General features: G+C 35.0%; 2 protein-coding genes and 1 long non-coding RNA gene across 18 annotated transcripts in view; 1 reads left to right on the forward strand and 2 right to left on the reverse strand.

The window, feature by feature from the left end:
* Positions 1–1,809: 1,809 nt before the first annotated feature.
* Positions 1,810–18,731, reverse strand: LOC18100958 (cytochrome P450 89A2). 6 transcript variants are annotated; one of them, XM_052454565.1, is made up of 3 exons: positions 18,514–18,731; positions 7,095–8,535; positions 2,066–2,248 (listed from the first exon to the last, which is right to left on the reverse strand). In XM_052454565.1, exons 1-2 carry the CDS (start codon positions 18,608–18,610, stop codon positions 7,103–7,105), a joined length of 1,530 nt encoding a protein of 509 aa, XP_052310525.1. In that variant the 5' UTR covers positions 18,611–18,731; the 3' UTR covers positions 2,066–2,248; positions 7,095–7,102. The 6 variants fall into 6 exon arrangements, with proteins under 6 accessions (XP_052310523.1, XP_052310525.1, XP_052310521.1 ...); XM_052454563.1 differs by lacking the exons at positions 2,066–2,248; positions 7,095–8,535 and adding an exon at positions 1,810–2,011 and having other exon boundaries at positions 17,064–18,726; XM_052454561.1 differs by lacking the exon at positions 7,095–8,535 and having other exon boundaries at positions 17,064–18,725.
* The window catches only part of LOC18110169 (cytochrome P450 89A2), a 32,169-nt gene continuing 8,020 nt past the window's right edge, over positions 2,066–26,214 (reverse strand). The window contains exon 2 of one of the 10 annotated variants that reach the window (XM_052454567.1): positions 2,066–2,248. The gene's annotated coding sequence lies outside the window, so the exon portion shown is untranslated. Of the gene's footprint in view, positions 2,249–6,890; positions 7,095–16,865; positions 17,064–26,214 lie in introns of those variants that run through there. The other 9 variants (XM_052454570.1, XM_052454573.1, XM_052454575.1 and 6 more) reach the window with 9 other exon arrangements.
* On the forward strand, positions 2,994–8,965 carry LOC127905565 (uncharacterized). 2 transcript variants are annotated; one of them, XR_008059718.1, is made up of 2 exons: positions 2,994–3,140; positions 8,075–8,965. It is a non-coding gene; the product is annotated as an uncharacterized LOC127905565 (long non-coding RNA). The 2 variants fall into 2 exon arrangements; XR_008059719.1 differs by lacking the exon at positions 2,994–3,140 and adding an exon at positions 7,840–7,986.

The raw sequence follows: 26,214 nt of genomic DNA on the forward strand, positions 1-26,214 counted from the left end.
TTATAAAAAGAATTTAAATATCCTATTCATAAAGATGAAAAAAGAAACTGCCCCCTCTACTTATACCTTTGAAACTAGCTTTCAAAATTGGTTATAGATTCCTCATCATTCTCCTCACAATCCTCTAAGTTTCTCTTTGGTAATTGACAAGTTAATCCTAAAATTCTTCTATGCAAGTCTATCTCCGCTGGTCAATGGGTTGATTTTATAACCTGTCTTCATAGATCCTTCGTTTTTAGTTCATTAATGTTCTAGTCTTGGACATCTAATTCTCGAGTTAAAAATGTCTCCCACCTCATACATGAACATGCCTTGTCTTATGACCTTCTAAAGTAATTGTTTTTCAATAGCGCCCAACAATAAATCACCAGGAATTTTTGAACTCTAATACCAACTAATGTAGCTAAACTTAAAAGAATAGGAATAAAAGAACATAATTTTTTAAAGAAAGGATGATAAAGAAACCATGATTTACAGTTTTACTTCTAAATAATTCTCTTCTGATAGTTATAACTAGACGCGGACCTATGCTACACCGTGTATCCATATTCCTCCCTAAAAAACAATGTCTAGGTGTCAAGTGCATTTCAAAGAAATAAGAAAAGACCAATGACTCAAGTTATAGCCCTGAAAGGGTCTAATAAATTGGTTTTATTTTAATTAGATGATAAAAAAAAAATTGTAAAAAAACAAAATAAAAAAAACCGATCACGATAAGTTGGAAAAAAACCTTTGGAAGAATGAAATTGGATAAAAAAGGACAAAAAACTGGGTTTAAGTCAACCTGAGATAGCGTGATAGACATTTAACCTAGATAGCGAACTAACCCGAATTAACCTGTAAAACAAGTGGGTCAGGTCATAAGATTGGGATAACCTAACATAAATAAGGTTGAATGATGAAATCAAAAAAGAAAACAAGCAAAAAAAAAAAAAGATATCAACTCACGTTAAGTTTTCAAACCTGTAACCCAGGTCATTAGACTTGAAGCTCAATATATGAAAAAACTGCAAACTCAATCCTTAGCAAATCAAATATTAAAGGATAAAATTGAGAACAAAAATGAATTATGAAATTGAGAAAAAAAAAGAATTATATGAAAGGATCCAAAAAAATAGTAATGAGAAGAAAGGGGATAAAAATAAAAAATAAATTAGATGAAAACTATAAATCTTTGATTAAATGGTGAAATTGAAAAGAAAAATAACTTTAACAAAAGGACAAGAAAAATAAAAAGAATGAGGATAAAATTGAAAAAAATTAATATGCTATAAATTTGGATTAAGGGATGAAATTGAAAACTAATAAAGTTTATACAAAAGGGTAAAGAAACAAAAATTCAAATCAAAAGAATGAAAACCAAAAAAAAAAAAAAAAAATAGCACATAACCCCCATTAGCAGGGCCAAATGATTTTTTTATTAGGAAAAAGTTCATAATTTTATTATTACACGGATCACATGAGTGTAGATCTACAATAATGTGCACCCTAGACATCCTCTTTTCCTTTTAATTTATTTTGTTATAATCAAAACTCAATATTAGAACTTTTGTTGCTTAAATAATGAGAAAACAAATCCTAAACAGAACAAAATAAAAATAATAATAATAAAATTCAAAATTAAATAGAAAAAAATCTTAAATTAACTAAAAAAATATAATCAATCTCAAAAAGTAAAATTTTAGGGCCTACCAACCTCAAATGCTTCGAAGATTCAATTCCATAGGAAATAGGATTTTTGGAATCTCTTTAGCGAAACTAAAGGAATTTAACAATCAAATTAAAAGTTACTTTTGAAGATGCACAGCATTGAAGAGAGGGTTCTTAGTTAACCCATTAATAGCATTGACTAAACACATCCAAATCCATCTCCAACATAAACCATTAATGTCTTGCTGCCATGCCTAACATAAGCCTAGAATAGCAGCCAATAATTCTACTTTTAAAGCAAGAAAAATGCTTCAAGTTTGCCAGAAACTAGGGATCCATTAATTTCCTAGCTACTGCAACCCTGAGGAAAAACGAATAAACATTCACAAACAAAGAATAACATAAACAAAAATAATTATGGTGGTAATTAGCATCCAATAGAATATTGATATAATGGAATCAGATTTAAACAAGAGGAGAAATATCACACAAACATAGGAGCATCCGACTTGATAAGCTAGTAGAGTACTTACATCAAGAGCTATCGTCCAACTAAACAAAATCAACCTTATCTTTTATAATAATAATAATAATAAACCTGATCATTTATTTCACCCGTGGGCATATTTGAGCCTGTAATGGATTTTTCATCACTACTGTGAATTCTTCCTTCTCAGACAAATCAACATCATCTCCATCCACAGCTTTCCACTCAAATCTCCAAATCAAATTAGCTACAAAGTACTCCAAATGAAGTATTGCTAGACCATAAGCAGGACATATTCTCCTCCCAGCCCCAAATGGCATCATCTTTATCTCTCTACTTCCTGTTATATCAAATGTTTCCCCTCCACTACTTAGAAACCTTTCAGGCTTGAATGCCATAGGATCCTCCCACACCTTCGGATTCCACCCCATCTCAGCCACCATAAAATTTATAGTTCCATCTTTTGGTACCACATATTTACCCAGCACTGCATCTTCAGTCACCGCATGTGGCAACACGAAATGGCCTGGCGGGTGCCTCCTTAACCCTTCTAGAATTATTGCTTTTAGATATGGCATCTTTTGCAATTCCTCTTCTTTTATATTCTCTTCACCATCTTGCACAACCCCTTTAATCTCCATGAATAGCTTCTCTTGGATTTGCGGGTACTTAACTAGATTTGCCATGATCCATTGCAACGCTGTTGAAGTAGTATCTGTTCCTCCGTTGAGAAACTCTGAGCACAGACTGACCATTTCCTCTTCATTGAGCTTTCTTTTCTCTTCCGGAAGCTCCAAAGCCAGTATGGTGTCAACATAGCACAAAACATACTCATCTTCATAGTCTTTCTTGTCCTCTTTACTTTTGTTTACCCTCTCTTCCTTGGCCTTCTTTCTTGCTCTTATCAATGGAATCAAAACATCTTCTTGGCACCTTCGAAGGGAAAACAACTCCCTCCAACGGTTGCGCAACACGATCTTTGTCACTCCTGGCCAGAAATTGAGTATGTTGAACTTACTAAAATTCACTATCATTTGTCGCTGAACTCCCATAATTTTTTTTATCTGATTTTCATCATGCTTGTCTCCAAAACACATCAGGACTAATAGACAAAACATGGCATATTGAAAATGTTCCATTACACAAATAGGACGACCGGCTTTCGCTTGAGATTCGAAGCGATTCTGGAGGATTTGCAGAACCCAGTTGCGTGCATGAGTGTAGGATTTCACACGCGATGGGTGGAGGATTTCTGCTGTGAGGTTACGCCGCAGAAGTCGCCATGTTGGACCGTAAAAGGAAGAACTAATATTATGCTGATTACTAGTTAAAAATTTTCTCGTAGCAACAGCTGGTGGGCGGTCCGCAAAAACTGCGCCGCCATGTATTAAAGCCTCATGAGCAAGGGTGCGATCTGCAACGAAGATAGCAGGGCGAGTGCCAATACGGAGGGTAACCATGGGGCCAAACTTGGCATGGAGGGATCGAAGGATTGGCTCTATCTTGAAGGCGGACATGCGGAGCCATAGTAAGTGGCCGATGAAAGGAAAGGACAGGGGACCTGGAGGTAGGTTTTTAGAGGTTAAGAAATTGTTGAAGATAGTTTTCAAGAACAGAGAGACGGAAATGGAGACAAGGATAAGGAACCAACTTTCCATACTGAAAAAAATGAAGTGATGAGTTTAGCAGTGGAATGGACTCAGAGTGCGCGTGTATATACATAGGCTAGCAAATTGACTGAGTCTAATTGTGGATGCTTTTTTCGTTTCTTGTAGATAGAAGAATACATCGTCTACTTTTTTTAAAATGTTTTTTTGGACAAAAGCAGCAAAGACTCAAAATGGGTGGAATTCATCGCTAGCTAGCTTGTTTGTTTTTATGTACTACGTATTGTATTACGTCCTCAATCGTGGCAGAGAGTTATTAAGTGTTAATTATATTATTATTATATAAAAGAAATAAAGGTTTCACCGTAGCTATTTTATTATTTATACTCTCACGTATAAATGTGGAATCTAATAGTGAATTTTTAAAAAGCTCTTAATTTCATCCCTGAAATTTTATCTTGTACAATTGAGTCATTTTGAATTCAAATTAGCATTCAATTACATATTTGTTTAGGAGGAAAAGTTAAATTGAAAGATAAAGGACTTAAGTGAAAATGACAATAAAATTGATGATGACTTTGAATTTTTTTAAAAAGTTCATTTTATTTTCCTGTTTTTTTAAGCTTTTAGGTGGTAACAGCACTTTAATTTTTAAAAATTCAATTTTTTATATTAAATTTTATTTTTTTATTTTTTATTTTTTTTGCGGTGGAGAGGGAGGGGATTGCCGAATTCCAATGTAGAGAAAGTTTCTTGGAAATGATTTTGACCACTAAAATAGTTAATTTTTGTGTCAAATAGTTCTATATGATGAGAGAAGCTAAAAATTAGTGTTTTTTTTTTTTCATTTTGAAAATGTCTAAAAAACATATCTGATCTCAGAAAGATTTTTTTATTTCAGATTGATTATGGATGTTTTCTAGGTATCATGGATAAAAAAAGAGCTTCGGAATTCCATTTTAAATCCTTTTTCAAATCAAACTAAGCTACAGTAATCTTCACCTACGTGCGTCCACCCATTTTAATTTTGCACATGAAATTTTCAATTAAGAGTTTCAGATTTCAAAGCTGATCGTTTCATTAAAAAAAATAAAATTGTCTTCAGATTAATTCCATTGTACTTGTTCCAATCTAGATTACTTTACTGTCTTTGTTAGTTATTATATTTGTTTGCATATCTTGTCATTCGATTGTCTTAAATTACTAGTTACATACCATGCCACGCAATATATTGCGGGCTTACTTTCTATTTTCGTAAAAAAAATTAGATCCAAACAATAGCAGGATTCAAGCTATTTAGCTCCAGCATAATTAATGACTCAAGTCTATTTTGGATTCTACAGCATGCAAGGCTCAAGGATAATTGTTTCTTAACATGTCCAAGCGCCACTTGTATGATGCGAGTGCCCAGGCCCCAGACAGACATCCCAAGCACGATGTGTGCGCAGGGGATGTGCCTAGCCCCCTAGCAGGAACCCAAGTGCCACGTGTCTCCACGTGGTTTTTCTTCGATAATAATAACAATTTTTTAAAATTAATTAATGATGATAATAATAATACTAATAGTAATTTTTAATTTTACCTTTTAAATCAAATCTTTGGTTGGTTTCAATATTAAGAATAATTGTTTTCTAATTTAGTAATTATTTTACTAATAATATTGATTATTATAAAAATAATAATATTTATAACACAAAAAATAATATTTTTAATATTAATACTTTTGATTATAGTAAAAAAAAATAATATTCATAACACAAATAATACTATTTTTAATTTCAAGAATATTTAGAACATAAATAATAATATTTTTTACATTAAAAATTTGAATTATTATAAAAATAATAATATTAGAACAAGAATAATAATATCTTTTTGAGATGAATACTTTGTATTCTAAGAAAAATAATAATATTGACAACGCAAATTATAATATTTTTTCTATTAATACTTAGAATTATTGAATATTTTTAATGATACTACGCCGCAGGCTCACTTTTTATTTTTATAAAAAATACAATAAAAATTTATAATATAAATAATAATATTTTCTTTCAAATTTATTAATTATTTTATTAATAATATTAATTATAATAAAAATAATAATAATGGTAAAACAAATAATAATATTTAAAATCTTAGGACCCATGAACATCGAGTCTTGATGAAGGACCCAATAAAATTGGATCCTTACGCTAGACCCATTGATCATGGGTCATGACATCCAACCCATTCCCCTTGAGTCCGGAACCATGACCCAAGCGCCACTTGTCTCTAATAGGGAGCGATCATGGCTCACCCAGCGCAGCACAAACGCCACGTGTGCGCTAAGGAGTGCCCAACTCATAGGCAGGAGCACAAACGGCACGTGTGCACTGGGATGTGCCCAGCCACCAGACAGGCAGCCCAAGCACCTCGTGTGCGCATGGGTGTGCCCAACGCCCCTCCAGCTTGGCGCTTGGGTCCTGCAGGCTACAACCTCCACACATGCCCCTACCAACAGTGCAGTCCACAATGAAAATACTCACAATCTACATTACCCGTGCTACAACATAGAACAATGTAATCCATAATAAATTCACTGAGAATAAATAATATTCAGTATTATAATAAAACACTGATAAATTTAAGTCACAGTTAATAAAATCTCAAAGGTCAACAATATAGATTTATTTTCTATCAAGATTAATTGACTAGTAGATTGTAACAGGAGCGTGGCGTTCACGAAAGCAGTTCTCTTGGCAGTCAAGAACAGAACGCATTTCAGTTTGCAGCACAAGCCACTCCAGAGAGATAAATTACTTTGGATTTTGACGTTGATGAATTTTTGAGTTTTAGTAGTCTTCTACTATAAACTCACACTAGTTTAGATAAATTATATGCATATAAGTACAATAGATGCTTTTTATCATTAAAAACAAACACAGACGCCACTTATTTTTTTTAAATATTTTATGATAATTATTATCCTTTTCTATTATATATATAACATAGACCTAGAATAGCACCCCATAATTCTACTGTTAAAGCAAGAAAAATGCTTCAAGTTTGCCAGAAACTAGGGATCCATTAATTTCCTAGCTACTGCAACCCTGAGGAAAAACGAATAAACATTCACAAACAAAGAATAACATAAACAAAAATAATTATGGTGGTAATTAGCATCCAATAGAATATTGATATAATGGAATCAGATTTAAACAAGAGGAGAAATATCACACAAACATAGGAGCATCCGACTTGATAAGCTAGTAGAGTACTTACATCAAGAGCTATCGTCCAACTAAACAAAATCAACCTTATCTTTTATAATAATAATAATAATAATAATAATAATAATAATCATAAACCTGATCATTTATTTCAACCGTGGGCATATTTGAGCCTGTAATGGATTTTTCATCACTACTGTGAATTCTTCCTTCTCAGACAAATCAACATCATCTCCATCCACAGCTTTCCACTCAAATCTCCAAATCAAATTAGCTACAAAGTACTCCAAATGAAGTATTGCTAGACCATAAGCAGGACATATTCTCCTCCCAGCCCCAAATGGCATCATCTTTATCTCTCTACTTCCTGTTATATCAAATGTTTCCCCTCCACTACTTAGAAACCTTTCAGGCTTGAATGCCATAGGATCCTCCCACACCTTCGGATTCCACCCCATCTCAGCCACCATAAAATTTATAGTTCCATCTTTTGGTACCACATATTTACCCAGCACTGCATCTTCAGTCACCGCATGTGGCAACACGAAATGGCCTGGCGGGTGCCTCCTTAACCCTTCTAGAATTATTGCTTTTAGATATGGCATCTTTTGCAACTCCTCTTCTTTTATATTCTCTTCACCATCTTGCACAACCCCTTTAATCTCCATGAATAACTTCTCTTGGATTTGCGGGTACTTAACTAGATTTGCCATGATCCATTGCAATGCAGTTGAAGTAGAATCTGTTCCTGCGTCTAGAAACTCCCTGCACAGGCTGACCATTTCCTCTTCATTGAGCTTTCTTTTCTCTTCCGGAAGATCCAAAGCCAGTAATGTGTCAACATAGGACAAAACATACTCATCTTCATAGTCTTTCTTGTCCTCTTTACTTTTGTTTACCCTCTCTTCCTTGGCCTTCTTTCTTGCTCTTATCAATGGAATCAAAACATTTTCTTGGCATCTTCGAAGGCGAAACAGCTCCCTCCAACGGTTGCGCAACACGATCTTTGTCACTCCTGGCCAGAAATTGAGTATGTTGAACCTACCGAAATTCACTGTCATTACTTCCATAATTTTTTTTATCTGATTTTCATCAAGCTTTTCTCCAAAACACATCAGGACTAATAGACAAAACATGGCATATTGAAAATGTTCCATTACACAAATAGGACGACCGGCTTTCGCTTGAGATTCGAAGCGATTCTGGAGGATTTGCAGAACCCAGTTGCGTGCATGAGTGTAAGATTTCACACGAGATGGGTGGAGGATTTCTGCTGTGAGGTTACGCCGCAGAAGTCGCCATGTTGGACCGTAAGAGGAAGAACTAATAGTATGCTGATTGCTAGTTATAATTTTTTTCGTAGCAAGAGCTGGTGGGCGGTCCGCAAAAACTGCGCCGCCATGTATTAAAGCCTCATGAGCAAGGGTGCGATCTGCAACGAAGATAGCAGGGCGAGTGCCAATACGGAGGGTAACCATGGGGCCAAACTTGGCATGGAGGGATCGAAGGATTGGCTCTATCTTGAAGGCGGACATGCGGAGCCATAGTAAGTGGCCGATGAAAGGAAAGGACAGGGGACCTGGAGGTAGGTTTTTAGAGGTTAAGAAATTGTTGAAGATAGTTTTCAAGAACAGAGAGACGGAAATGGAGACAAGGATAAGGAACCAACTTTCCATACTGAAAAAAATGAAGTGATGAGTTTAGCAGTGGAATGGACTCAGAGTGCGCGTGTATATACATAGGCTAGCAAATTGACTGAGTCTAATTGTGGATGCTTTTTTCGTTTCTTGTAGATAGAAGAATACATCGTCTACTTTTTTTAAAATGTTTTTTTGGACAAAAGCAGCAAAGACTCAAAATGGGTGGAATTCATCGCTAGCTAGCTTGTTTGTTTTTATGTACTACGTATTGTATTACGTCCTCAATCGTGGCAGAGAGTTATTAAGTGTTAATTATATTATTATTATATAAAAGAAATAAAGGTTTCACCGTAGCTATTTTATTATTTATACTCTCACGTATAAATGTGGAATCTAATAGTGAATTTTTAAAAAGCTCTTAATTTCATCCCTGAAATTTTATCTTGTACAATTGAGTCATTTTGAATTCAAATTAGCATTCAATTACATATTTGTTTAGGAGGAAAAGTTAAATTGAAAGATAAAGGACTTAAGTGAAAATGACAATAAAATTGATGATGACTTTGAATTTTTTTAAAAAGTTCATTTTATTTTCCTGTTTTTTTAAGCTTTTAGGTGGTAACAGCACTTTAATTTTTAAAAATTTAATTTTGATAAGAAATTTTATGTTATTTTTTTCAATTCTTTTTTTGTGGTGGAGAGAGAATGGATTGCTGAATTTTAATATAGAGAAGGTTCTCGTTGGAAATAATTTCGGCCATTAAAATAATTAATTTTTATGTCAAATGATTTTATATGATAAAAAAAACTAAAAATTGTTTTTTTTTGTACCTTGAAAACATTAAAATACATAATAAATTGATTTAACAATATTTAAAAATATTTCTAGATGTTCCGAGTAAAAGATAAGTTTGATAATTTTATTTTAGATCCTTTTTTAAATCAAACTAAGTTATAGTAATCTTCACCTACGTGATGTCCAACCATTTTTTAAATTGCACACGAAATTTTCAATTAAGAGTTTCAGATTTCAAAGCTGATCGTTTCATTAAAAAAAAAATTGTTTTAAGATTAATTCTATTTTACTTGTTCCAATCTAGATTACTTTACTCGGTCTTCGTTTGTTAATATATTTGTTTGCATATCTGGTCGTTGGACAAAAAGACCTTTAAGCTGTTCAAGAAAAAAAATTATAAAATCTCCTCAAAAGTCAACAATATGGACTTATTTTCTATCAAGATGAATTGACTAATGGATTGTAACAGGAGCGTGACGTTCACGATAAGCTGTTTTCTTGGCCGTCAAGAACAGAACAACGCATTTCAATTTGCAGCACAAGCCACTACAGAGGGATAAATTACTTTGGATTTTGACGTTGATGAATTTGAGGTGCAACTCTTAATTAAAATGTTGTTTTTGTTACGAGACCGAGTGCCAAGAAATCTTCAAATTGCCCAGCAGAGTAGTTCTTGAATATTCCTTGTAGCTTTCGGGATAGGACCTAATTAGCCATGGAATTTCCATAACTAGATACTGTGATGGGATTTGTATCGTATAAAGATGCGAGGCAATTCATTTTTTTGCGAAAATTTCATGGTAGATTCAAAAAAAAAATTTGTTACTTTTTTTTTTTCATAACTAGATACTGTGAACATCAACATGGATATGTTGGTTGAAATGTGTAATAGAAGTTTTGTATATATTATTTTGGACTTTGGTTTGTAAGTATAATTTATAAGGCTATATTTATTGTTTATTAAATATTAATATTGAATATATGTGGATGTTTGTTTAGTTGTTTTTCTATACCAGGTCATATATCTTTTTTTTTATCAGTGAATTTGGGCTAGAACAACGTGACCTGAGTGAGTGTGTATATGTGTTGTGGCCTTCAAGTCTTTTTTTTAATATCATTAAATAAAATAGACCAAAGTTTAATTAATATTATTATTCTTGTCGTACTTGATATCGCGGTGGCCCTAAAAAATTTACAAGGAAAGAACAGATTTCTGGCATCTTATTATTTTAGGAGCAAATGTCTTGTTTAAGGAGTCGCCACCTAGTATTATGGTCACTACGAATCTTAACCGATCAACATAGATTCTATGGAATGGGCCTGATTACGTAAAAGAGAAGATATTATCACTCTTTAAACGTTTTGCCTGAGGCAAACTGCATTGCTGGTTTTGTCTTAAATTGCTAAACATTTATTAGTTTATGCTATGATGATTTGCTTATAATATTCATGACTCTGCCGTTAGTAAATATTCAACTATGGATACTTCCGACTCTGGTGTTGGTAAGTATTACGTAACCCAAAACAAAAATGAATGGTGTTGCTGACTCTAACTCTTTAAATAAACTAAATAAAAATAAATTTAAATATATGCATGTATATTTTTTTTATTTTTTTATTTTTTATTTTCTATTTTTTAAAAAAAAATTTAGGGCTGGGCTAGACCCGGCCCGGCCTGGTCACTAGCCTAAGCCAGTGACCCGGCTGGGCCACATAAAGCACGCGTGAATTAAATCACGCGTGCATAAACAGATAAATTCAAAGTAAACGGCAGACAATGAATTAAAACGAAAAGCAGGGAAAAAGAGTAAAAGACTTGCCTGGTTCTTTTGCAGAAAATTTGCGCGAGATTGCTGAGGGCGACGCTCCTGCTTTCAAGTTTCCTCTTGCTCCTTCTGCTTGTCTTTCCTTTTTGTTTCGTTTCTCTTGTTTACCAGACCCTCTCCTGTTTGCGTTCTGTCACCTTCGGTTTTGAGATGAAGGGATGAAGACAAATGTGGGGCTGATTCTCCTCACTGTGTCGCTCCTTGTTTCCAGTGTTCTTCCCCCCCCCCCCCCCCACCCCGTGTTTTTTTCTTTTTTTCGTGATCTCTCTGTTTTTTTTTGTTCTCGTTCCTCTCTATTTTCTCTCTTCGTCTCTGTCTCCTGGTTTTTTTTTTCGCCTTCCTTTTCTCCTCCTGCAGTCCTCTGTCTTTCTTTCCTGCAGTCCCCCGTTTTTCTTTCCTACAGTCCCCCTCGCGAGGTTGCCTTTACCCGGGTTTTTATAGGGCTGGGAGATCGATCGGCGCTGTAACAGCCGGCAGTAATGGCGTGGGGCGCTCCATTCAATGGAGAAACGTCCCTGCGTTTAATGGCGGAGCCGCTGCAGAGGAAGAAAACGAGCGAACAGTCGCGTGCCCAAAACGACTCCGTTTTCCAATTTCAAAGGCTGCTTTCAGTTTGGTTCCTGGAATTCTTGTAATTTTGCAATCAAGCCTCTGGTTAAAATGTAATTGGAACCTTGCATTTCCGTGCCATTTTCAAGGTAGTCCTTGGATTTTAATTTTTGCAATTCGGACCCCAATTAAACCCCAAACTTTGGTATTTCTTCAATTAAGTTCTTGATTTCATTAATTAAATTAATTTCAAGCTCAATTAAGTCTCAAAACTTATCAATTCTCCAATTAAGCCCTTGATTTGATTAATTAAATTAATTCCAAGCTCAATTAAATCTCAAAACTTCAAATCATGTTGCCCTTAACCTAAATTTTAATTTATTCTTCATTTTTTTATTTGTTTTTTCATCATTATTTTTTCATTTTTTTTATTATTTTTTAGTAAATAAAATAATATTAATAATAACAATAAAATAAAAGGGTTAAAAAGTAGGTTATGACAATCCTCTTAGGTCCACTACTCATATTTTTATAATTAAGGTTAAGTCTTATTGCTAGACTCATATCTTAAATCATTATCTTAGGTTTTAGTAGTCTTCTACCATAAACACACACATAGTTTAGATAAATTATAAGCATATAAGCACAATAGATGTTTTTTTTTCATTAAAAACAAATGCGAAGTAGCTTACTTTAGAAAGAATATTTTATGGTAATTATTATCTTTTTATATTATATAATTAGTCCCTTACCTAGAACCTTTAAAAACTAGTTTGAGTTTTCTAGTTATCATAAAGTTAGATGGTAACTTTTTTTTCTAGTTTTATCCCTATCAATTCTAATTAGCTTGCTGAGATCTCCCTTCAATATATATGAAAAAAAAATCTAAAATGTAAGGACTAAAATGATTGTCAAGAGTTTTTAGGAATAAGAGGGAAAGCAAATAAATTGAAACTAGCTCAAGTAGTTACCATAAATTGAAAAATGATGAAATTGAGCCAAGGAGTAGAAGGGAAATAAAATTGTTTGGTACTGATTTTTTAACATATTTGTTAGAAATGAACATTGAAGCTACTCCAAGGTTGGAGATCTCAAGATCAATGCTTGTAATTTTTGTATAGAAACACAAAAATATCAACTCAATAGAAAACCTCTTCTTGAAAAATACGCAAGTCTAAACTAATTTAGACTCCCTCTATTTCACTCTACAGAAGAAGAAATAAAAGGCATTCATTTCGGGCAGAGAATTACCCTCGAATGAGTACTGGCCTATCTATGAAAAAGCCTTTTATGTTAAAGTATCTACACCCATAGGTTTACCTCACATCGATAAATCCACTCATCAAAAGGGGTCAAATAAAGCCTTGAGATGAAAAATGCTTCTAGCCCTAAGGATTCATTCAGTTAAGTAGATGAGCAAGTCCTATGCGCTTGTCTAGACCAATAATCCATAGAGACATAAACTCCCTTACGAAAGCTACTTGAAGGCAAAATGAACTTCTCGATCTAAAACAAGTCTTTGGGGACCTATTATTCTCATACTTTATTTTGACCAATAGGTCAGTACTGCTCAAAGAAAAGAAAACTTCAATCAACAATAAGAATGACACAAAATAACATTAGTAAGTCCAGACATATATGTTGTAGAAATAATATTGTTAAACACTTGTTATTGAATATTATTATTTCCATTAACTATATAAAGTCAAAGAAAAATATTGCACATCTGCTAACTAAAGATTTGTCAAAAGAACTTATATATAATTCATTGAGGGAAATAGGCCGAAAGCCTTTAAAGATGAAAAAATATAATGATAATAACTGTCATAACTCGATTTCGACCATTTTTATATTATTATTATTATGATTATTTTATTTACTGAAAAATAATGAAAAAAAATAATGAAAAAACAAGTAAAAATAAAATAAATGAAGAATGAATTAAAATTTGGGTTAACGACAACATGATTGGAAGTCTAAAGATTTAGTTAAACTCTTGACTAGTTTAATTAATCCAATCAAGGGTTTAATTGGAGAATTGATAAGTTTTGAGACTTAATTAAGCTTAGAATTAATTTAATTAATCCAATCAGGGGCTTAGTTGGAGAATTGATAAGTTTTAGACTTAATTGGACTTTGGATTTAATTAAATTAATGAAATCAGGGACTTAATTGAAGCAATATCAAAGTTTGGAGTTTAATTGGGGTTCAAATTGCAAAATTTAAAATCCAAGGATTAGTTTGTAGAAAGCGCCGAAATACAGGGGTCCAATTACAATTTATCCAGGGGCTTGATTACACAATTTCAGAACGTCAGTGACTAGATTGCAAATGGCCATTCCCATCACACAAACGGCGCCGTTTCTAGAAATCAGCCATCGCCTTCTTCGTCTCCTTCCACAGGAACGGTTTCTGCAGTAATGGCTTTGAAGCCGTTTCAATTGTAGAGATGCTTGGCATTCTCTGGCTATAAAGCCAGAGAAGATGAGAGAGCGCAGTGGGGGGAGAGGAAGAAAAACTGGGGGAAAGGAACCGAGAGAGACGAAAAGAAGAAGAAGAAAAAAACCAGGGAAAAACTGAAGAAGAAAACGTGACAGAAGCGGAGAGGAGCATTGGCCAGCTAACACAAGAGCACCAGCCTCGTCTCCGGTTGCACCACCCCCCTGAGCATACGGACAGACGCGCAGAACAATCGGGGAGGAAAAACAGAGAGATCACAGAAGGGAGATTGAAGAGAAAACAGAGGTAAATAACGAACAGCAGTGAAAAACAAAAGGGGACGCTCTCGATTTCTTCGGTGGCAGGTCCAAAAACTCCATTTTTAGCAGCCACTGCTGTTATGGCTTGAGAAGGAACAAACAAACACTGAGGGGCTGACTGAACAAAGCTTCAACAGGGAGAGGAATGAAAAAGACAATGAGGGGCTGACTGAAGGAAAGCTAAAACAGAGGAGAAGAAGCAGTGTTGGTGGAACAACCTTTCCACACCGCCATCTTCGTTTGCAAGGTGCGGATTCCAGGAACAGACGAAGAAGGAGAAGAGAGAGAGAGACCGGGAAAGAGAGGACTGACAGACAAGAAACCAGGAGGGAGAAGACATCGTCCTGCCAGAGCTAATCGGTCGTCACCTTCGTCTTCATCTTTACCCCGCAGCTGCTCCAGGTAAGCTCTCGGTTTCCCTCACCTTTTGCATTTGTGTTTTAATTCACTAAGCTGTGCATGCAAATATAATTTGCTTGTCCATGTACATTTGTAATTTTAATTACTCTTGTACTGTGCTGAGCGTGTGTGAGGTTTTCTTGACCAGCCGGGTCACTGGTTTGGGCCAGTGACCGGGTCGGGCTGTTGGGTCCATCCTAGCCTCAAAAAAATAAGAAAGTAGAAAAAAATAAAAAATATGTATGTATAAATAAAAATAATAAAAATTTATTAGTTTATTCACTAGGAATAAAAATACCGGTTTAAATTTACATTATTTGTATTCATTGTATTTTATTTTATTTAGCTGTAAAAATAAATTTATTTTATGTGAATATTCACTGGCGCCAGAGTCAGGAATATTATAAGCAAATTATCATAGCATAGACTAATAAAGATTTAGCAATTTAAGACAAAACTTGCAATGCAGTCTGCCTCAGGTAGAACGTTTAAGGGGTGATAATATCTTCTATTTTACGTAACCAATCCCAAGCCATAAAATCTATGTTGACCAGTTAGGGTTCCTAGTGACTATAATACTAGGTGACGACTCCTTAAACAAGATCTTTTCCCCTAAAAGAACAAGATACAAGATATCTGTTCTTAATTCAATCAAGAATTATTTTTAGAGCCGCCGCGATGTCGGATGCAACCATAACCTTAATTAGTTTACTAGAGATCTCAAGATCTAGATTCAAAGAGAAAACTTAGTTATGTAATATTCTAAATAGCACTAAGAAATTATCATTTCATGCATATTTCTATGATGGAAAAGTTGCTAGTTGTTGCTTGATAAAAGATGAGTTGTGCTCTTAGTAGTTTTTATTTATTTACATACGTATTAAGTAGGATATAACAAAATACTTTTAATAAATGATCATTTATACGAGTGAGAAATATAATTATTTAATTGAGAATTTATAAAAGGTTGAATTCTCTAAAAGACCTATGTATCTAGGAATTGTTCAAGATCAAAATTAATTCAACAGTAAGAATCTAAGAAAAATATTTAAGTTGAGAATTATATAACTATTATTGTGTAGATTTATATAAAATGATGAATAGTTTAAGATATTGTGTTCATTAAATAATCGAACAAATTTGATGATATATTACTAATAAAGGTTCAAAGTTAAGAATTATTTATCCTGTTAAGTCTTCAAATATTTAAATATTAGTCGGATAATTCACTAACAATTAAAAATATTCCGCGTTAAAGTGAAGTACTGGTTAATTTCAGTTCTAATTAATAAAATCTCACAAGTCAACAATATAGACTTCTTTTCTATCAAGATGAATTGACTAATAGATTGTAACAGGAACGTGACGTTCACGACAAGCAGTTCTCTGGGTACTTAAGAATAGAATAACGCATTTGCAAGCAGTTCTCTTGGCACTCAAGAACAGAACAACGCATTTTAATTTGCAGCACAAGCCACTACAGAGAGATAAATTACTTTGGATTTTGACGTTTATAAATTTTTGGGTTTTAGTAGTCTTCTACTATAAACACTCATTAGTTTAGATATATTATTTGCATATAAGTACAATAGATGCCTTTTATAATTAAAAACAAAAACAGACGCAACTTATTTTTAAAAAATATTTTATGGTAATTATTATCTTTTTCTATTATATAGCATATAAGTACAATAGATGCCTTTTATAATTAAAAACAAACACAGACGCAACTTGTTTTTTTTATAAATATTTTATGGTAATTATTATCGTTTTCTATTATATAACATAGGCCTAGAATAGCAGCCAATAATTCTACTTTAAAGGAAGAATAATGCTTCAAGTTTGCCAGAAACGAGGGATCCATTAATTTCCTAGCTACTGCAACCCTGAAGAAAAACGAATAAACATTTACAAACAAAGAATAACACAAACAAAAATAATTATGGTGGTAATTAGCATCCAATAGAATATTGATATAATGGAATCAGATTTAAACAAGAGGAGAAATATCACACAAACATAGGAGCATCCGACTTGATAAGCTAGTAGAGTACTTACATCAAGAGCTATCGTCCAACTAAACAAAATCAACCTTATCTTTTATAATAATAATAATAATAATAATAATAATCATAAACCTGATCATTTATTTCAACCGTGGGCATATTTGAGCCTGTAATGGATTTTTCATCACTACTGTGAATTCTTCCTTCTCAGACAAATCAACATCATCTCCATCCACAGCTTTCCACTCAAATCTCCAAATCAAATTAGCTACAAAGTACTCCAAATGAAGTATTGCTAGACCATAAGCAGGACATATTCTCCTCCCAGCCCCAAATGGCATCATCTTTATCTCTCTACTTCCTGTTATATCAAATGTTTCCCCTCCACTACTTAGAAACCTTTCAGGCTTGAATGCCATAGGATCCTCCCACACCTTCGGATTCCACCCCATCTCAGCCACCATAAAATTTATAGTTCCATCTTTTGGTACCACATATTTACCCAGCGCTGCATCTTCAGTCACCGCATGTGGCAACACGAAATGGGCCGGCGGGTGCCTCCTTAACCCTTCTAGAATTATTGCTTTTAGATATGGCATCTTATGCAAGTCCTCTTCTTTTATATTCTCTTCACCATCTTGCACAACCCCTTTAATCTCCATGAATAGCTTCTCTTGGATTTGCGGGTACTTAACTAGATTTGCCATGATCCATTGCAACGCTGTTGAAGTAGTATCTGTTCCTCCGTTAAGAAACTCTGAGCACACACTGACCATTTCCTCTTCATTGAGCTTTCTTTTCTCTTCCGGAAGCTCCAAAGCCAGTATGGTGTCAACATAGCACAAAACATACTCATCTTCATAGTCTTTCTTGTCCTCTTTACTTTTGTTTACCCTCTCTTCCTTGGCCTTCTTTCTTGCTCTTATCAATGGAATCAAAACATCTTCTTGGCATTTTCGAAGGCAAAACAGCTCCCTCCAACGGTTGCGCAACACGATCTTTGTCACTCCTGGCCAGAAATTGAGTATGTTGAACCTACCGAAATTCACAATCATTTGTCGCTGAACTTCCATAATTTTTTTAATCTGATTTTCATCAAGCTTGTCTCCAAAACACATCAGTACTAGTAGACAAAACATGGCATATTGAAAATGTTCCATTACCCAAATAGGACGACCGGCTTTCGCTTGAGATTCGAAGCGATTCTGGAGGATTTGCAGAACCCAGTTGCGTGCATGAGTGTAAGATTTCACACGCGATGGGTGGAGGATTTCTGCTGTGAGGTTACGCCGCAGAAGTCGCCAAGTTGGACCGTAAGAGGAAGAACTAATATTATGCTGATTGCTAGTTATAATTTTACTCGTAGCAACAGCTGGTGGGCGGCCCGCAAAAACTGCGCCGCCATGTATTAAAGCCTCATGAGCAAGGGTGCGATCTGCAACGAAGATAGCAGGGCGAGTGCCAATACGGAGGGTAACCATGGGGCCAAACTTGGCATGGAGGGATCGAAGGATTGGCTCTATCTTGAAGGCGGACATGCGGATCCATAGTAAGTGGCCGATGAAAGGAAAGGACAGGGGACCTGGAGGTAGGTTTTTAGAGGTTAAGAAATTGTTGAAGATAATTTTCAAGAAGAGAGAGATGGAAATGGAGACAAGGATAAGGAACCAACTTTCCATACTGAAAAAAATGAAGTGATGAGTTTAGCAGTGGAATGGACTCAGAGTGCGCGTGTATATACTTGGGCTAGCAAAATTGACTGACATTTCGGTTGTGGTGTTTATCTGGTCACGATGCCCTCTCTTTTCTGGTCTCTATTTCTTGAACCTTAATTGTAGATGCATTTTTCTTTTCTTGTGGACAGGAATAAATCGTCTTTTTTTTTTTTTTGGAATTCATCGCTAGCTAGTTTGTTTGTTTTTTTGGTACAACGTATTGTATTACGTCCTCAATCGTGGCAGAGAGTAATTAAGTGTTAATTATATTATTATTATATAAAAGAAATAAAGGTTTCACAGTAGCTATTTTATTATTTATACTCTCACGTATAAATGTGGAATCTAATAGTGAATTTTTAAAAAGCTCTTAATTTAATCCCTGAATTTTTATAATGACTCCAAATTAGCGTTCAATTACAGGTTTGTTTAGGAGAAAAAGTTAAATTGAAAGATAAAAGACTTAAATAAAAATGACAATAAAATTGGTGGTGCCTTTGAATTTTTTTGAAAAATTCATTTTGTTCTCCTATTTTTTTTTAGCTTTTAGGTAGTGGTCCCTCTAATTTTTAAAAATTTAAATTTTTATACCAAACTTAATATTTTTTTTTTTTTGTGGTGGAAAAGGAGGGGATTGCTGAATTCCAATGTAGAGAAAATTTCTTGGGAATGATTTTGGCCACTAAAATGGTTAATTTTTATGTTAAATGGTTCCATATGATGAGGGGAGTTAAAAATTAGTGTTTTCTTTTTTCTACCTTGAAAGCGTCTAAAAAAACATATCTGATCTCATAATTTTTTTTTTATTTCGGATTGATTATGGATTTTGAAGTGATTTTTTTATGTTTTTGGAGGCTATGAATTAATTTAATAATATTTTAAGGATGTTTTCTAGGTATTATAGATAAAAATTGAGGTTCAGAATTCTTTTTTTAATCCTTTTTCAAATCAAACTAAGCTATAGTAATCTTCACCTACGTGCGTCCACCCATTTTTAATTTTGCACATGAAATTTTCAATTAAGAGTTTCAGATTTCAAAGTTGATCGTTTCATTAAAAAAAAAATTCGTCTTAAGATTAATTCCATTTTACTTGTTCCAATCTAGATTACTTTACTGTCTTTGTTAGTTATTATATTTGTTTGCATATCTTGTCATTAGAGAAAAAGACAAATTCACTTATAGAAAATTACTAGTAAAATGACACGCAATACGCTGTGGATTTACCTTTTATTTTCATAAATAAATTAGGTCCAGACGATAACAGGATCCAATGCTATTTGGGTCATGCACAACCAATGACCCAAGGCTATTTTGGGTTTTACAGCATGCGAGACCCAATAATAGTTGGGTCTTGGCGTGCCCAAGCGCCACATGTGTGCTGGGGGTATGCCTAGCCCCCAGACAGACAGCCCAAGCGCCACGTGTGCGCAGGGGGTGTGCCCAGCACTAAGGCAATAGCTCAGCACCACGTGTGCGCAGGGGTGTGGTCACAACCGAGGCACGAGCCTAAGCGCTACATGTGCGTTAGGATACGCCCAGCACTACGACATATCCTAAGTGCCACGTGTGCGCAGGGGGTGTGCCCAACCCCTAAGCAGGAGTCAAGCGCCACACGTCCCCACGTGGTTGTTCTTCGATAGTAAATTTTTTTAAATTTTTTTTATTAATGATAATGATAATACTACTAATAGTAATTTTTAATTTTACATTTCAAATCAAATCTTTGGTTGTTTTCAATATTAAGAATAAATTTTTTTTAATTTAGTAATTATTTTTCTAATAATATTGATTATTATAAAAATAATAATATTTATAAAACAAAAAATTAATATTTTTAATATTAATACTTTTGATTATAGCAAAAATAATAATATTAATAAATAATAATATTTAGAATCCTAGAATCCATGAACATTGAGTCTTGATGAAGGACCCAATAGAATTGGGTCCATACGCTAGACCCATTGATCATGGGTCCTAAGACTCGACCCATTTCTCTTGAGTCCGGAGCCATGACCCAAGCGTTACTTGTCCCCAACCCAATGCAGCTCAAGCATCACGTGTGCGTTAGGGAGTGCTAAACCCACAGGCAGGAGCCCAATCGCCACGTGTGAGCAGGGTATGCCCAGCACTGAGGCAGGAGCCCAAGCGCCACGTGTGCGCTGGGATGTGCCCAGCACTGAGACAAAGGCCAAGCGCCACGTGTGTGCAGGGGGTGTGCCCAGCCTCCAGACAGGAGCCCAAGCGCCACGTGTCCCCACGTGGTTTTTCTTCGATAATAATAACAATTTTTTAAAATTTATTAATGATGATAATAATAATACTAATAATAATTTTTAATTTTACCTTTCAAATAAAATCTTTGGTTGGTTTCAATATTAAGAATAATTGTTTTCTAATTTAGTAATTATTTTACTAATAATATTGATTATTATAAAAAAAATAATATTTATAACACAAAAAATAATATTTTTAATATTAATACTTTTGATTATAGTAAAAATAATAATATTAATAACACAAATAATACTATTTTTTAATTCTAATAATATTTAGAACATAAATAATAATATTTTTTATATTAAAACCTTGAATTATTATAAAAATAACAATATTAGAACAAGAATAATAATATCTTCGAGATGAATACTTTGTATTCTAAGAAAAATAATAATATTGACAATGCAAATTATAATATTATTATATTAATAATTAGAATTGTTGAATATTTTTAATAATACTACACCGCGGGCTCACTTTTTATTTTTATAAAAAATACCATAAAAATTTATAACATAAATAATAATATTTTCTTTCAAATTTATTAATTATTTTATTAATAATATTAATTATAATAAAAATAATAATATTTCTAAATTAAATAATAATATTTAGAATTCGAGAACCCATGAACATTGAGTTTTAATGAATGACCCAATAGAATTGGGTCCTTATGCTAGACCCATTGATTATGGGTCTTGATGCTCGACCCATTCCCCTTGCGTCCGGAGACATGACTTAAGCACCACTTGTCCCCAAACCAACACAGCCCAAGCGCCACGTGTGGGCTGGGGAGTGCCCAACCCACAAGCAGGAGCCCAAGCGCCATGTGTGCGTAGGGTGTGCCCGGCACCGAGGCAAGAGCCCAAGCACTATGTGTGCGCTGGATGTGTCCAACACTGAGGCATAGCCCAAGCACCACGTGTGCGCAGGGGGTGTGCCCAACCCCCAGGCAGGAGCCCAAGTATCACATGTCCCCACGTGGGTTTTCTTCGATAATAATTGTTGTTACCCAATTTTTGACCCACCTTTTTGATAAAATTTTCAAAAAATCCAAAAATAATGAAAAACAACAAAATCCAAAAACTAAGTTTTTTAATATATTTGCATCGTTTTTGGCATTTTCAGCATCGTCTCAAAAGAATTTAAATTTTCAAAGATCTTTGGAATGTGTTCGACTTTTAACACATTATTTTTAAAATCACCGATTTTCCTCATTCGAGTCGATGTTGATAAGAAAAATCCAAAAAAATAAGAAGAATCAAATTTACAAAAAAAGAGAAAGAAGTTGAGGCACCAAGTTTGGAAACCTAGCAACATTTTTTCCTATAAATAGATATTTCCAACGCATACACAAGGGGGGACAATTTTGCACTTTTGGAAGGCAATACAAACAAAACCCTAACCCTAAACACATCTTTTTCAAGCAAAACTGGCCGCCCTCCTCACTTGGCCAAAAAGAAAGAACACAAACCAGCCGGCTGCTCCCCCTCTCCAGCCATCATCCCCCTCTCCTGACCAACCACAGGCGCCGTCCCTTCATGTTCTAAACAGGCCACCCTCATTTTCTCCTCCTCCAGTTGTACCTCTAACGGGCATAGACCCAACAACACCTAACCCCCTAGCCACACAACAGCAGATGATCTCCTTCACTGCCAATCGGCCAGCTCGCCAAGACCGAAACAGAGCCTCCAGTAATAACCCGAACACAGCAGCGACACCCGCTGCTTCGGCCCCAGCACCGCCACCCCTTCTCGGTCGTCACACCTTCTCACCTCCAGATCTGCCACCATGGAGTAACCCTCGTTCACAACAAATCATGGCCACCAAAGTAAAGGATCTCCTTTATAGCAGAATCATCTATGAAGGAGAAGAAAAAGGGAACCAAAAGCAGATCTGTAAAAATGAAGAAATAAAATCAACTGGCTTGTATGTGTTTTCTCCTTTTGCAGGTGACAGGGATCCTCACCGCTGACAGAAAAGTGAAGAGGGGAGGAAGCTACTCCAGACACCCCTGGTTTCTTAGGTTTTCTTGCGGCGAAGCGTGGGTTATGGCGGTGGTGCGTGGAGCAACGTGCCACTACTGTTCCAGCGGACCCAGAATGCATCCCAGAACTGTTCCTGAATTTTTTGGGCTCCATTTTGTAAATTTAAATTGTTTAATGTAATTTTTATTTAGTTTTTTTTGAATTTTTATAATTTGTAGTGTGGATGTAAAAAAAGAAAAAAGAAAGAAAAAAGGAAAAAAATATAGTAAAAGTGAATGTGTGTGCTTGTATTTGTTTTATAGATGTTATTTTTTTTATGAATGTTTTTTTATGATAAAATCGCAAAGAATAAAGAAGAATTTAATATTTTGATTTGCTCACGGTAAAAAATTATGAACTTACATGTAAGTCGTATTTCTAATATCTGATGAACAGACAAAATTTTTAAAACTTTTTTAACACATCAAAGCCACGAAGCAGCATACCTCAGGTAGGGTGCGTTAGGGGTGCCAATACCTTCCCTAACCACAACCAGTCCTTTACCCATGAATCTCTGACAAGACCAGTACACCCGGGTTTCCTAGTAAACCTCAATTAAATACTAGGTGGCGACTCCCAAGAACAAATCAAGCAAACGAATGCAAAATCGCCAATCGACGCCGCGCGGGTGACGTGCGACAGAATGACGACTTCACTGGGAAAGGTACTGTTTTTTACTATAGTGGACTAAGCTTTGTGTATTTGATGTGTTTAAGTTCTTGCTTTTTGGTCTATTTTTGTTAATGTATTTTCCATGCATTTTGTAGAATTGTCTCATGCATCACATGTTTTTATTTTTGAAAGCACACATAAGCTTTTAGGTTAGGTGGGGAACTAGCGATCTTCCCTATGACTATTGCTCAGAGTTCAGATGCGTGAAACACCAAACTCATATGTGAGTGGCTGCTTGGTAATGGTGGGTATACGTACTTTAACCATTTCTTTCAACGCCCCTATACTGTCTTTACAAAGATCGTCACTGGACAGATATGGGACCCTTTTGAGACTAGGTAGAAAACCTACCCATGTTCACATAATGAATAGAACCTGTCCTTAGGTTGTATATGCTATCGTTATTTGCATCAGGGCAAACCCTTCTTGAAGCATCTTGAACTCAAGACTTGTGGGTGACCCAATGGCCGTCACTCAGAAAATTTTCATTGTAGAGTTTGGGCAAGAATCACGATTCTTGTTTCATCATACAAGAGTTACAACCATATGTCACCCCTCGAAGGGCGAGTTCATCATATAGATTACATGCTCATACATTTGTCATGCATGCACCGGGATGAAAAGTAGGTTCCCTCACTAGAGGTCTACTATACTGGACTGAGAAAAGTTGAGAAATAAAGAATGGGGGCCGATAAGACTCTTTATCAAAAGGAAATTTAGAGCATCAAACGTGAAATAGCTAAACTCGATCTGCTTGAACAAGTGTTGAACTTCAAGAGTGGAAAGGGAATGTCTGTACAGCCTCTTATGGAAGCACTGTCAGTCCATGTCCCACACAAGAAAAACATCGTTGACTTTTCTCCTCAGCATTCCACCAATAGGGGCCATAAACACTAAAGTAGCACCATCTCTCCTTTATTTCAGTCATGAACAGCAACAACGCCTTCAGTAATCAACAAATGACAATCTCCTTTTTGGTTCAGCTGCACTGTTAATTGTTCACTGCCTCCATATATTTCAATGGCACCCAATAGCTGTCAGCCTTTCACGTCATAAGCAGAGGCCTTCTTTTTAGCCACATCTGGTGTGAACTCTATTTTGCAGTCTAGTAACACATGATGTCGATCTGAAAAAACATGAGTTTGCATTAAACTTCAATGTAGCAAAGCTCTCTTTGTAGAGATCTGTTTTTGGATTTGCCAGTGGAGAATCCAAGAAGGAATACAATAGTTCCAGACCATCTATAATTTTTCTCCTACCAGTGTCAATATTAAAACACAGAAGTAGAGAGAAAAGACATGCCTAGACTGAAAAACATGAAGAAGACTGAAACTTCAATAGAGCAGAACTTCCTCTATTGGTGCTTGTTTGTTGCACCACTAGTGTGGAATCGAAGAGGAGAAATAAGAGTTTCAGATTCATCAATTGCTCTTCTAGTAGAGACAGTGCGTGATTCCATACGTTGGTAATGACGATGCTACATGTTTCTGTGCACTGCCAAGATTACCTAACTGGTGGAAGGTTTCTAACAATCCTCAAACAACCACAACCACAACAACCTTGGAAGATTGACATGATGTTGTGATGATTGCTGGAAAAAAAATTTGAACAAGCTATGAAGAGAGGAAAGATTAAAGGATCTATCATGGATTCCAGAACAGTGATGAGAGTTGAATCAGAAGATGACTCTCAATTGAGAAACCTCAGTTATTTTGCCTAGTCAGGTTTTGCCATAACATCAACTACTCAAATGTCTCTACTAAGATTGACATCCCTCTGCCAACCGAGTTTGTTGACCAGCATTTGTTAGATTCCAGACTTGTTGCCCCGACTTTGATAAATTTCATGCAACCACCGTGGTATAATTCAGACGAGATGTGAATATCATGGTAGGTTCCTTGGTCATTTCAATTGAACAGTTGCAAGAATTTTAAGAATCGAGACCGGATGATGGTGAGCAAGAAGCGAGTTGAGTTTGTGAAAGATGATGTCATCAACCATATTGTCACAAGAACATCCTTAAATTGATAAAAAATAAAAAATGCTTGGCAAAGCACAAATATTGCCGGAAAAGCTGATCCAAGAATGGTGCTGAATTGTCAATCATTTTGTTGTGGATTTTTGCCATTTTGCATTTTGTTTTGGGGTCACATCTCATCCTTGAACGAAACATGTCTTTCCTTTGTCTTCTTGTTGTTTTGAAATAAAGAGATGCTTTTTTCAAAGGGTATTTTGACAAAATATTTTGATCAAACTCTAACATGCAAAATTAAGGCTAGTCAATCCTAAAAGATTAAAAGTGTTTTGATTGCAGAAATGACTCGATATTTGTTACAATGGCAAGATAAACAATATGTGGTGACCAGACAAATTTTGAACTTACACTTGAAATTGAACCACCCACAATGTAGCTAAATTTTAGCAGTATGCATAATGACATATAGTGGATTCAGTAGTTATGGACTCGCAAATCATGATTCTTACAAGTCCAAATCATTACACTGGATGAAGTCAAAATTTATCAGTTATAACCAACCTTGCTTGAAATGAGAAAATGCCATTTTTGATATCCCCTCACTTTCTAAAG

The sequence above is a fragment of the Populus trichocarpa genome, chromosome 7 (assembly GCF_000002775.5).
Source record: "Populus trichocarpa isolate Nisqually-1 chromosome 7, P.trichocarpa_v4.1, whole genome shotgun sequence".
In the NCBI taxonomy this organism is placed as follows: Eukaryota; Viridiplantae; Streptophyta; class Magnoliopsida; order Malpighiales; family Salicaceae; genus Populus; species Populus trichocarpa.

What these genes read in the sequence shown, in the direction of transcription:
- LOC18100958 (XM_052454563.1), bottom strand. Translation starts at nt 18,610, where the DNA reads ATGGAAAGTTGGTTCCTTATCCTTGTCTCCATTTCCATCTCTCTCTTC.